This window comes from Delphinus delphis, chromosome 5 (genome assembly GCF_949987515.2).
Source record: "Delphinus delphis chromosome 5, mDelDel1.2, whole genome shotgun sequence".
In the NCBI taxonomy this organism is placed as follows: domain Eukaryota; kingdom Metazoa; phylum Chordata; class Mammalia; order Artiodactyla; family Delphinidae; genus Delphinus; species Delphinus delphis.
The window spans coordinates 75609334-75622286 of record NC_082687.1 but is presented as its reverse complement, the minus strand read 5'-3'; the positions used below and the strand labels follow the sequence as shown (position 1 = coordinate 75622286).

Below are 12953 nucleotides of genomic sequence, written 5' to 3'. Positions count from 1 at the left end.
ACAACAGTGAGAGGCCCGCGTACCGCAAAAAAAAAAAAAAGAAAGAAAATGACTGCATTTTAAAAAGAAAACCTTCGGTGATTCCATTTATCATTTTTTAAAAATATTTATTTGGCTGCATTGGGTCTTAGTTGCGGCACGCAGGATCTTCGTTGTGGCATGCAGGCCTCTCTCTAGTTGTGGCGCACAGGCTCTAGAGCACACAGGCTCAGTAGTTGCAGCACACGGGCTCTCTAGTTGTGGCTCAGGCTCAGTAGCTGCGGCGCGGACTTACTTGCCCCACGGCATGTGGGATCTTAGTTCCCCGACATGGGATCGAACCCACGTCCCCTGCATTAGGAAGGCAGATTCTTAACCACTGGACCTCCAGGGAAGTCCTCCATTTATCATTTTAACAGTTCTAAAGTTTACACTTCAGTGGCATTAAGTACATTCACAATGTTGTGTAACCACTGGTGTCTCCATTTTGACTATTAAGTGAAGCCCAAACTCAGCCTGAAGTTCAAGACTTTCTACAATCTGTCCTTAGTCTAAACTTCCAGTCTTCTCCAGCTGTTCCTCTTCATGCTCCCAACCCCAAACAAAAAGCAACTTGCTTTCCCTAGAACCAGTCTGAATTTTCCTGCAGGCGTCTTTTTGCTCCCATTGCTTTTGCCACTGACGTGCTCATTTGACCCACTTTCCCTATCAAGATCATGTTTGTCTGTTAAGGCCCACTTCAAGTGCCCAGATAGCATTTTGTTTTTATCATTTATGGCTGTTTTCATATTTTGTCAGTTATTTCTGCATGTGTCTTAGCTTCTCCACAAAATTGCTCTCATTCATCTGTGCCCTCCATTTCTTAGCACCACACAGCATCTGCCTTATAGTGGGTACACAGACACCCAATTTGAAATAGTTTAAATAGGGTTACTCAAATGTGAGTACAAATGAACTTACATAGAAAACGAGACCTTAACTTCAATAGTTTGTCTTACTGAACCTCGCTCCTCTTCTTCCCCATCCCTACCCCCTGCAGAACCTCAGACCCTCTTCTAGTAGTTGGGAGTCCCTGGGAGGGGGAAAGGCAAGTATTTACATCCTTCTCTGCTGCCGCTCATGCTGTTTTGCCCTATCCATCATCTGTTTCTTCCCTTGGGATGCTATCCCATCAGTCTGCTTAAGGTCACAAGTGCCCACTCTTAATAATAATACCTCTGAAATTAGGATGCTTTCAACTTCAAGTAAGAAAAGCTCCTATTCAAATGGTCGTGACTGTGAGCAAGTTACTTAATCTTTCTAGCCTTCTGCCCTCCACCTGAAAATGGGATGGAACTTACCTCAAAGGCCTTACATGAGGAATAGATGAGAAAATGCACCTAAACCACTCAGTGTAGTGCCTGCCCTGTAAGGCTGTGTTAATTACTGTACTCTTAGTGACTCCAGAGCCTACACGTGGCTCTGGGTCAGTGGGCCTAACGGGAGTGCCCATCACCTGCCGGCCACTGCCCGTAAGATCTCTGTGTAGTCACTGATCTCATGTAATCTGCATAACAGCTGAGTTAGAGATGAATTATCTCTACTTTACGGATGAGGAAAATAATGCAGTCAGGATTTAAAGCTGGAAGTCTTAAGTGGAATAACACATGATTTCTGGAGAACATATTGTGGGAGACAGATTTTACTTTTTTATATATTCTTTTGTATCTATTTGAATTTTTAAAAATCATGTCCATGTATTATTTTCAATTTTAATTACTAGTTAATAATCTCACATAAAGTACTAGCTAATAAAAATAGAAATCTTTTTTTACCACACCTGTGCAGTTTGTGGGCTCTCAGTTCCCCAACCAGGGATTGAACCCGGGCCACGGCAGCGAAATCCTGGAATCCTAACCACTAGGCCACCAGGGAATTCGCCTAAAAACAGAAATCTTGTATCAGCTTTTAAAATACACATGGTCTTTAATTTTCTTAATAGGGGAGAACAAGGCTAACCATCTTATTCCAACTTTTCATACAAAGGCCTCAAATAGCTGTAAGTTACCTGCCCAGTCACTGGGGGATTTTTCCCCATTACAAAGAGCCAGTTTACATGGCTCTATGAACTGTCTTTTGTATTTTCTTCCACTTACCAGTTCTCCTACCTTCTAATCAGTAACTGTATTTTACATGTTTACTTATCAGTTTACTTATCAATCCTAGGCATTGAAGCATCCTGCAACTTGAAACCAGTGCCTAATTCTATCTGTTTTAGCAAGACATCTTTGGGTTATAATCCCTTTACTAGAATACAAGATTATTAAGCACAATACAAAAATATTTTCAAGCAAAAATGTAAAGCAAATTCTACTTAATAAGCTCATCCTCACTTCAAAGTCTTATGAGCAAGGGATCATCTTATGCTCAAATACTCTGGCATTTATCTTTTTGGTGTTTTGTTTCTTTCACTCTGGTCTGCAAACTTTTTCTTAAAGGACCAGATAGCAATATATAACCATTTAAAATGTAATCATGTAAAAATGTAAAAGACATTCTTAGCTCACAGGTGGCTGGCCAGATTTGGCCAATGGGATTTAGTTTGCCAATACCTGGTCTGTTTGCTAAATTCCCTCGCTTTCTTGCATCATTTGAAAGAACAATATAATTCCGCTATCTCAAAAAAGTAAGGAGTGTTTTCCTGTCTAATGTCATACTGTCATGACTTATTAGTTACTTGCACTAGACAAAAAATAACCCACACAGTGGCTTATGCAGAATATTTTATTTATGTATTTGATACCTCTATAGGTGTCTCTGTCCTCATCTTTGTCTCTGTATCCTTATTGAACCGCAAAATTCCTAAAGGATGAGACTGTTTAACTCAATTTGTATACGCTCAGCAGAGCACAAGCATCAAATGGACATCTGACATATTTCAATAATGATAAACACAAGAGAAAATCAAATATAAGTCAAAGAGACATAAGAAAAAAAGTAGTTGAAGACACAAAATTCCCTATTTTAGGATTATGCTATACATAACTTGTAAAATCTACTACTTTAAGTTTATATATGAGATTATATTGGTTTTATTACTTAAAGAAAAAGGGAGAAATTGCAATGAGTTACAGGAAGAAAATGCAAAGTAAAAGTAACAAATATTGGACTAAAAAAACATAGTGATCAGTGAGGAAAAACAAGAAGTGGGGTGAAATAGATTTTCATTTCACTACACTGATTTTCTCTTCATGTTAAAAAAAATATTGCCTTTTAGTCTTATTTGGATTGATTGGAAGTGGGCAGTGATGATCTTTTTGGACTAGAAAACCAAAAACACAGCTCATTAAAACAAAAGGAACAAAAGAACAATAACCAAACCATACTTGTAGGGTTACTTCTAACATGGAAGCATAGGAAAAAAAAAGCTCAAAGGCCACATTCTGTCCATTGCATGCTCCTCAGTTCAGAGAGACAAGAAATGGCATGGAAAACATCTTACCCAATTAATCCAGAAAGCTCTAAACTTCCATGACACTTTTGGAAAGGTTAACAGGTTTAGCCCAATATTTAGCATAGTCATTTCATGGTTTAAAATACATACTTAAGGACAAGTAGATAAACCAATGATCAGAAAAACTGAAGCATGCCATTCCCATTACAATGTGATATTCAAGTGCTGCCTAAAGACATTTTATAAAGTAAAAAGTGTTTGAAGTTTAATTTTACAAAAATCGACACCATTAAAACCAACACAATTATTTGCTATGCATCCAATCACTGAGGTAACAATATTATAAAAATATGTAAAAAATATTCTAGTTTCATAATTACCAGATATGCTAATTCCCATACAGCTAGTATAAATTTGATTATTAAAAAAATAGTTTTGTTTCCTTAAAAGCACTTGATTCATTTACCATTTAATATCAGATAGGTATTTGCTATCCTGAAGTACCAAAAAAATTACAAATAAAAATGGCAATGTCTATACTCTGGGTTTCTTGTTGGGTAGATCCTGAAGACTAAACTTTGGAATTTCACCAGAAGGTGCATATGGAATTCTCTTTGAAGACACCTTTTTGCCAATTGTTTCAATCTAGAGGGGAAAAAAAGATTTTAGAAAGAAAATTATTAACAATTACAATACTTAAATGTAAAAACTCTGTAATGTAGTATAATAAGGGCTAAAACCTAAATGCTTTTTTTCTTTTTAAAGGCAGAAAAAGTTTCTCAAGTCATCTGGGCTGCTATGAAAGATCTTTGGTTCCTTCCACACTGTTTATGTTTCTAGAGTCAGTCTGCATTCCCCCTTTCATATTCATAACAGGGCACACTGACTTCTGTCATTCTCCACACCAGACCCCCTCAAACAGAATAGGGAACCACCTGCCACGATTGTTTCAGTAGCACATGTGAAAGCAATAAATAGACTGGATTCCAGTTAATTCACATTCTTTCAAACTCTATTCTAATGTCTGTTTCCCTCATTCTAAAAAGCTTGCATAAGCTATAACAGCATAGCTTTTTAGAAGTTCAGGCTTCAGAGTCTGAAAGGCTCCAGCTGGAATCCTGACTGATAAGTGCTGTTAACCTAAACACTCAAAGGTCTTTCCTCCTCGTCGTAAATGGTGTTACCCATCTACCTCAAAGAGTTGTGGTAAGGATTCAATTAGATAAAGCGCTCAGCACAGTATCAGGCATGCGAGCCAACCTTCAATAAATCAACGGTAGTCAATTTTCATTTTGCATATTACATTTAAAATTTTTCCCCTCTATCCAAAATAATCAATCTTATCTTTAAAGAAACTGCTTCTTTAATAGTCATAAGTTTATCTCCTCTCCACACAGCACAGATAAATATACTAAACAATCTTCATAAATGTCTTTTTAATTAAAAATTAATATTTAATGCTGACTCATACCACAAAGGGCTTCTGCTTTATATTCATCAATTATCTTATTTAGTGGCTTATAAATTCCCTTTATTTAGTAATTCCAGTCTAATTGTTTTTTTAGTCCTTACTTGGAAAAGTTAATTTTATAAGAACTCAAACTCATTTTAAATATATATACCTCTACATATCTTCTCCTTTAGATGAGTAAAACAGGAATGAGAGAAAATGTGTCTGTGCCTGCAAATAATCTTTAAAAAATAACATTGCTGAGTTTCAGTCATGACTGCGAAAAAGGCACATTACTCACTAAGGAGGAGTAGGATAAAAGGGTCCCCAGGGGGACTTCCCTGGTGGCAGAGTGGTTAAGAATCCGCCTGCCAATGTACGGGACATGGGTTCGATCCCTGGTCCAGGAAGATCCCACATGCTGTGGAACATCTAAGCCTGTGCGCCACAACTACTGAGCCCATGTGCCACAGCTACTGAAGCCTGCATGCCTAGAGCCCGTGCTCCACAACAAGAGAAGCCACCGCAGTGAGAAGCCCGCACACCGCAACAAAGAGTAGCCCCTGCTCGCCACAACTAGAGAAAGCCCACATGCAGCAACGAAGACCCAATGCAGCCATAAATTAATTAATTAATTAATTAATTTTTTTAAAAAAAAGGGTCCCCACGGTCTTTGATGGAGTGTGAACAGACAAGGATGTCATCTGATTTTTCTTGCAAGTTAATCTCTCATGAATGAGACATGGGCACTGAATTCTAAATAAGAAGGATCTTCAACAAGTCAGTGACAGGTTAAGAGAACCAGATCAGATATTTTCAACAGTGGATGAAGGCTTATCAGTACCTCTCCAAGACAGCTGGTGCTGAGCAGACGCACACAGCCAGCTCTAAACACTGCTGCACTCTGCCCTGATTCAGGACTATGCTGACAGCAATCTCCCGGCAGATTTCTTTATCCTCCCAACCGCCCCCCAAGCCTCCCACTCCATTTCTGCTCTGAGGAAATGGAAAGTAGCTCCCTCTTATTAATACGTTTGGAGCCCCTGGTAGAACTGAAATGGATGCAACATAAAATGTACTGTGCAGGTTTGTTTCAGCTCTCTAAACGTTCCATAATTAACTGACAAACTCTGAATTAAAAGAGGGCCAGTACCACTGCAGCTCCCATACTTTTCATTCAGACCTCTCACAGCACCAGCACAGTGCTGAGCACCCAGAGGCATAGGATCCTATACCAACATGTGACAACTATATTGCATATTGCAGTTTTCAAAACATTCATAAAGGAATAAGTGACCTGGCCTCAGAGCGGGTCAGTGTGATGCAGACAGTGCAGCAGAGTAGCTTTAGAGGGTCCAGGAAAAAAAAAATTTTTTCTATGTGTATATTTTCTTATTTGATGTTTATATGAGTTAAGGCAAGGTATATCTTGGCCCCATATGATAGGCAACTGATATTATGTAAGAAAGACCAACACTGAATGACCTTTAGATCACAATTTTAAGGACGGAGTGTAGTACTTCACAAATACCACAGAACTTCCCAGAGAATTGACTGACATGTTGCCCAGAGTTATGCTATTGCTAAATGAAAAAAAATTTTAAGTCCTAAAATTCAAAGCCTTTAAAAAGGAAATGACCAAACAAATGAAACAAAACCAATCCAGGATCGTGCTTACCTGGAAGCCAATGGTTTGTAGTTCATTGTGGAGCCCATCCAGGACACGTCGTCCATCAAAGATAAAGGCTGGCTTCAGCATTTTTTTATGAATGCGTTCATAGTCCAGTTCCTGTAAAGACAGAACCAAAGAAACAAGTAGAGCATGTATGGGAACACATACTCAACCCCAAATGGTACTAGAACACCTCTAAAATTTTCCTTAATCTCACTACTGTCACCTCACCTTAAACATGTCCCATTCAGTGCAAATCACAACAGCATGGGCACCATCACATGCTTCATAGGGGTCCTTGGAAATGGTCACCAGCCGGGCCACTATAACAGCCCAACAGAAAGTTGGAATAAGAAAGGAGTGATTTGAAATTATGCATTTTAACACTAAGATTGCTGGAGGAGTTGAGGGTCTGACAGAAGTGGAATGGTCTGGTTGAAGTGTGAGTAGGGGTAATGGGGGGGGCCTGGAGTACTCCCAATTTTGCCCCAGAAGCAACACCTTGGAATCTCCGGGACTTTTTAGAATATGTTGGAAAAATCACTAGACTAACCCACAGCTGATTACTTCAAATCAAAGTTGATGAAACAATGTCTGAGAGTTTAATTTTAGAGAAATAAGGTTGAAAAGAGGGGCCTACCAATGATATAAATGATAAATACTGAACAACCAAAGGTTTCTAGAGAACAAAGTCTGGGGGCCCAAACTCAAAGTGATACATGAGACTCAAAGCCTACTTACCTTGGTCATCCTCTGAAACTCCTGGATGAGAAAGATCCACAACTATTTGTTCCCTTGGTACTTTTGGATCATATATATGGAGGTGTGCGCCTTCATCCATCAAATATTTGCTAATATATATACTAGATGACTCTCTGAAGGGGAAAAAAAATCAGTATTGCTGCACTTTTAAATGGCATATATTCTAAATTTTTTTTTTTAATTATTATTTTTTTTGGCCATGCCGCATGCAGGTGGGATCCTAGTTCCCCAACCAGGGATCGAACCCACAGCCCCTGCATTGGCAGCACAGAGTCTTAACCACTGGACCGCCAGGGAAGTCCCATAAATGGCATATATTCTAATACCTAAGGGGTTTAATATACAGGTGAGATTCTATTTCTTGTGAAGATATTGATGTCCACTTTATTTTTATTCTTTATACTATATACATACATGTATTTCACACACACAACCACCATCAAAAAATCAGGATAAGGCCTTTCTCGCCTTCTGAGATGGCCCACACTCTGTCTGTGGAGTGTGTTTCTCTCTAAATATATCCACTTCTTACCTAAAAAAAAAAAAAAAAAAAAATCAGGATAAGATGAGGAGTTAACATTCTCAAAAAGGTTGAAATATTTCAAAGAACTGGTACCTCGTATCACCGGTGTCCTTTTTGAATGCAAACCCCAAAATAGCTATCTTCTTATCAGTCACTGTATTAAACAGACTGTCTATAATCCGGGAAGCAAACCTCCTTCTCTGGTAGTCATTCATGTCTATGACCTGAAATAACAAGGACAATTATGCAAGGATCAGTTAGAAGAGGTGCAGCCTGTACCATACACTGCTCACAGCTTTATGGTGAGTACTCTTGTATGAATACAAGCCTTATAAATTAACAGGAGACAAAGATTAACAACCTCTTTAGTATCTGCAGACTGAAAAAAGTAAAGAAAGAAAGAATTACCCACCCCCCACTCCTCATAGCCTGCCTGAAAATTTTCATTTTCATTTGGCTTAACTTTCCATGCACTGGGCTGGGATGGATGTTAAGGTGGGGAGCACAGCTAAATTTCAACCCCATTTGAGGTCCAGCCATGAGTCCACCTAAAAAAATGCACATAGCCAACTTCTCCAAACACTGTGGAAGCAATTAAACCCCAAAGTACTCCTTCATATGCTTACCCCCGACCCCTCACCAAAACTGAGTGTGAGTAGAAAATGGACAGAGAACAGTCAAACTATGTACAGAGTTATAGCTGCCTCTGGATGAACCATAACAGCACAAACATCTGGCAAAATTTTTAACTAAATGTTACGAGTAAAACATAACATAGTCTCTGATCACCTAATCTGTTACTCTCCTAAGAATTTACAAACAAGACATCATATTGGTGACCAGATGGATATAAGGAAAGACTTTTTTTTAAGGCTCTAAGCTTCTAGAAGCCGTCTCAGAGCCTGAGAGCTTGAGAAATGAGCCGAAAGTTTTCGAAAATCAAGCCTTTATCTGCATTTTCCCCACAACGGACAGTAAGATAAAGCCATCATACTGGATTGAGTGAAATGAACCTAAAAGTGTACATTTCCCTAAAAATGTTAATTTCCTTCCATTCCTACTCACTGCTGAAATCTGAAAAACTGTAAACTTGGGGAAAAAATATTTGGGAAAGTTACATACACTGGCTGGTATCTTGAACAAATTACTTAACATTGCTAAGCCTCAGCTTCCTCATCTATATGTGAGGGATAATATTAACGATGAGGACTAAGATACTACATGTAAAGTGCTTAAAAGAGTGCCTGGCACAGAGTAAGCATGCAATAAATGTTAACTCTATTTCCAGTTTGAGAAGGGTCTCTAATTTTAGCTCTGTGAATCTCAAAGGGACAAAACAAATATCAACATATGCAAACCACTTGGAAGCACGACAATAGAGGTTCTTTTGCCTTTACTTTTATCTTAGCCTTTCAAGATAGAGAAGAATTATAATTAAAAGTAATATTTCACCAAAAAAAAAAGTAATATTTCTTGCTTTACTCAGGGAGCAAATTTAGTTATTAAAATTAGAAGGAATACTGTTTTATCATAGACTTCCATCATAGATGATTACCAAAAAAGACAAATTATAAACACAGAACCCCAGCAAATAAACCTAAAATGAACATATTGAATATAATAATAATTGAGTTCCTGGAAAAAATTAATCCTATCAAAAACATCTGACAGAAAAGGGTGACATGTTTTAATTAGAAGTTAATCATAAGCTGTTGACTATAAAGATTAATACCTGCTGCCAATAACGAGCTACTTCGGGCAAATTTAGAGCCTCACAGAGATAAACCAAATTCAGAACATCCTTTTGAAAGCAACTCCCACCAAAACCTGAAGAAAGGAAAAAAAAAAAAAGATAATATTTTCATTTAGGAACCAAACAACTAAATCATATTACAAATTTCTTTGTCATACTAATCAGAGGGCCTATGCTTGGATTTTTAATAATAAAATTTGAATGTTGGAAATTAATGGGTTTATAACTTGTATGAAATTTGCAAGCAACTAATCAACTCTATAAATAATTTCCTAATAATTATAAATAATCTTAAATAATTATAAATCACTTTCTAGCTTAAGTTTTATTGTGGCTATATTTTCTATTTTTTCCCTTCATTCAGCTGGTATCACTGCCCTGCATCTCTAACTCTAACATAGAGCTGGCAAACTTTTACAGGCCAGGTAAAAAATATTTTAGCATTTATGGGCCATACAGTCTCTGGCACAACTATTCAACTCTGCCTTTGTAGCTCAAAAGCAGTCATAGACAATATGTAATCAAATGGGCATAGTTATTTTCCAATAAAACTTATTTACAAAGACAAGCTGTGGGCCGCATTTTGGCCTGGGGGCTGTAGTTTGCCCACCCCTGTTCTACTGCAATGCAGTATACAATGAGGGTTGGCGTGGGCTTTGGAGTCAGAAACATCTAGCCACTCATTAGTTTTATGACTTTGAGCAAGTTACAAAAATTCCCCCAATCCTTAATCATCTCTAGAAATACCAACATCTATGTAAAAGGTTATAAGGATTTTTTTTTTTTTTTTTTTGGCTGTGTTGGGTCTTTGTTGCTGCGCGCGGGCTTTCCCTAGTTGCAGCAAGCAGGGGCTACTCTTCGTTGCGGTGCGCAGGCTTCTTATTGCAGTGGCTTCTCTTGTCGCTAAGGACAGGCTCTAGGCGCACAGGCTTCAGTAGTTGCAGCGTGCGGGCTCAGCAGTTGCGGCATGCAGGCCCTAGAGGGCACAGACTCAGTAGTCCTGCCGCGCAGGCACTAGGGTGTGTAGGCTTCAGTAGTTGTGGCTCACAGGCTTAGCTGCTCCATGGCATGTGGGGTCTTCCCGGACCAGGGATCAAACTTATGTCCCCTGCACTGACAGGCAGATTCTTTTTTTTTTTTTTTTTTAAACATCTTTATTGGAGTATAATTGCTTTACAGTGTTGTGTTAGTTTCTGCTGTATAACAAAGGCAGGTGGATTCTTAACCACTGCGCCACCAGGGAAGTCCCAGTTATAAGGATTAATAATTAAGATATATAAAGTTCAGAACTTGGTGCATAATATGCCTTCAGTAAATAGGAGCTATTTTTATTAAATGGCCACTAGGAGAAAATATCAAAAAGATACAAAAGGCCAGGGAAATCAGTACTGAGAAATGTCATAAAGCCCCAGAAATACAGGAAAGGCTGTCTATGGCCCAATCTGTAAAAGCCTCTATTTACCTTTACATCAATCTTATTAACTTATATGCAAAAGAAACATCGTCAGTTCTTGTTAAACTCAGTAATTATGTTCTACAGATTTGCCACAAACGCTGAATTAGCAAATACTGAAGCACCGCTCCTAGGTGAAATACAGCATTAGGTTCCTGTGAGCTTCTGGCCACATTTTTGCCAACTGATCAACATAATCTTGTTTTATGTGTATTTCTGTTTAAAGACACCTTATTTAAAAATATTGTTGATTCATTAACATTAAACTCACAGCCAATAGCACTATAACTCATGCCTGAATGAATGAAGCTTATCAAACCACATGTGTAAGGCACATCCTAGCTTGCTGATGCTTTGGAACACTAGACAAAACTTCAGCAATATGCTTGGGGGCCATTTTAAACAGTGAAATCACAGGAAAAAAAGCACAAAAATGCAGCACTAAATAGACCACAAAAAGAGCACATATTTGCAGTATGAGAGCTAAAACAAGAAGGTATGAGTATTGCCTTATTCAACTTCAGCTGGGAATATATGTGTTGGGTGACTCAAATTTTTTGCTGCTCGGTTCATGTCTGCAAATGACCACATGAGTATTGACGCTGGGTTACAAATACATTTTATCAAGTAGGCTAATTCACAAATATGGAATCCACAAATAATGAGGATTGACTGTAGTTCACCAAGGTCACATTTCCATAATTGTATTAGTAGGAAAAGCAAATGATAAGGAATTTTTTCCTATTTGCTTCAGTAAGGTGTTACATGATTTCCTATGTGGTCTCCCAAACTTATTCTACCTAAATGTTCTAACAAAATACTAATATATTCCTCCTAAAACATTGAACTATGTTTATCTACCAATCAGTCAGTAATTATTAAACAATATAAGTAACAGTTGCCTCACTTAGAAAGTTCCTAATAGGCTGAAGCCTACATGTATAATGGAATCATTATTTTAAGGGCATTTAAGTTAAGCAAAGGCTTCCTTAAAGTTAGAGACCTAGCTAAATGAACCTACTTTATGTACAGAAAAATTTCAACTTACCAACACTGGCTTTCAGAAACTTATTTCCAATTCTCTGGTCCATTCCAATGGCTGTTGCCACCTCTTCTATATCAGCTCCTGTTGCTTCACAGAGGGCACTTATAGAGTTAATGCTACTGATTCTCTGTGCTAGAAAAGCATTTGCTGCCTTAAAAGAAAAAAAAAGGAAGAATACGATGAGCTAAAATAAAAATTTTATATATCTGTATTATATTTCATTGAGTTGATCCAAATTACTGAGGGAGATATAAAAGTTACTGATGGGCTCAATTTGCAGAGGCAATGGGTGGGTTGGTAAGGGAAAATGTTTTAAATTAGAGAAGAAAGATGATGAAGAAAGGGTAAAAGAAGGGAAAGAGTGATTTTTTAAATTACTATTTTAATTAATTACATTAATAGTAATGTAATTACTATTTTCTTTTACATATTCCAGAATATTTTATACCCAAATATTTGATCCCCTTGTGAATATTATTTCATAATATACAAGAATATTATCTTCAAAAGCATATCTTTTTATTAATATTAAGAAAGTACCTATGTAGCTTATCAGGGTTAACAGAAATAAGTCCTTGGCTTTAAATTTAATAGAGAGTTGAGTGCTGTGTACCAACCAGTTTAGAAAGTTCTGAAGACCAAGTATTAGTGGTGAGGATCTTTTCTCTGGGAACCCAGTGCTCATACACAGCACACAGTGCCTGCACAGCTCTCTGACCCTCTGGGGTTTCATCCCCTCCAATCAGTACTCTGTCTGGGTTCTTCAGGTCCTTGATGGCTGTTCCTTCTGCCAAGAACTCAGGGTTGGACAGCACCTAGACTCCCAACGCAAAGGAAAGTTTTAAGCTAGAATTAATTACGGACAACTTTAAAGCATCGATAT

The 12953-nt window shown here is 37.9% G+C and overlaps 1 protein-coding gene across 2 annotated transcripts in view; it reads right to left on the bottom strand.

Annotated features, from left to right (window-relative positions):
* Window positions 1–1805: 1805 nt before the first annotated feature.
* The window catches only part of UGDH (UDP-glucose 6-dehydrogenase), a 31720-nt gene continuing 20572 nt past the window's right edge, over window positions 1806–12953 (bottom strand). Inside the window, exons 4-12 of one of the 2 annotated variants that reach the window (XR_009519574.1) lie at window positions 12688–12885; window positions 12074–12221; window positions 9552–9646; window positions 7913–8043; window positions 7276–7409; window positions 6766–6857; window positions 6541–6651; window positions 2762–4057; window positions 1806–1899 (exon numbers count right to left, since the gene is read on the bottom strand). Coding sequence is in view for 1 of the 2 variants with exons in the window: in XM_060012681.2 (XP_059868664.1) it covers window positions 3947–4057; window positions 6541–6651; window positions 6766–6857; window positions 7276–7409; window positions 7913–8043; window positions 9552–9646; window positions 12074–12221; window positions 12688–12885 (1020 nt within the window). In the remaining variant the exon portion in view is untranslated. Of the gene's footprint in view, window positions 1900–2728; window positions 4058–6540; window positions 6652–6765; window positions 6858–7275; window positions 7410–7912; window positions 8044–9551; window positions 9647–12073; window positions 12222–12687; window positions 12886–12953 lie in introns of those variants that run through there. The other variant, XM_060012681.2, reaches the window with a different exon arrangement.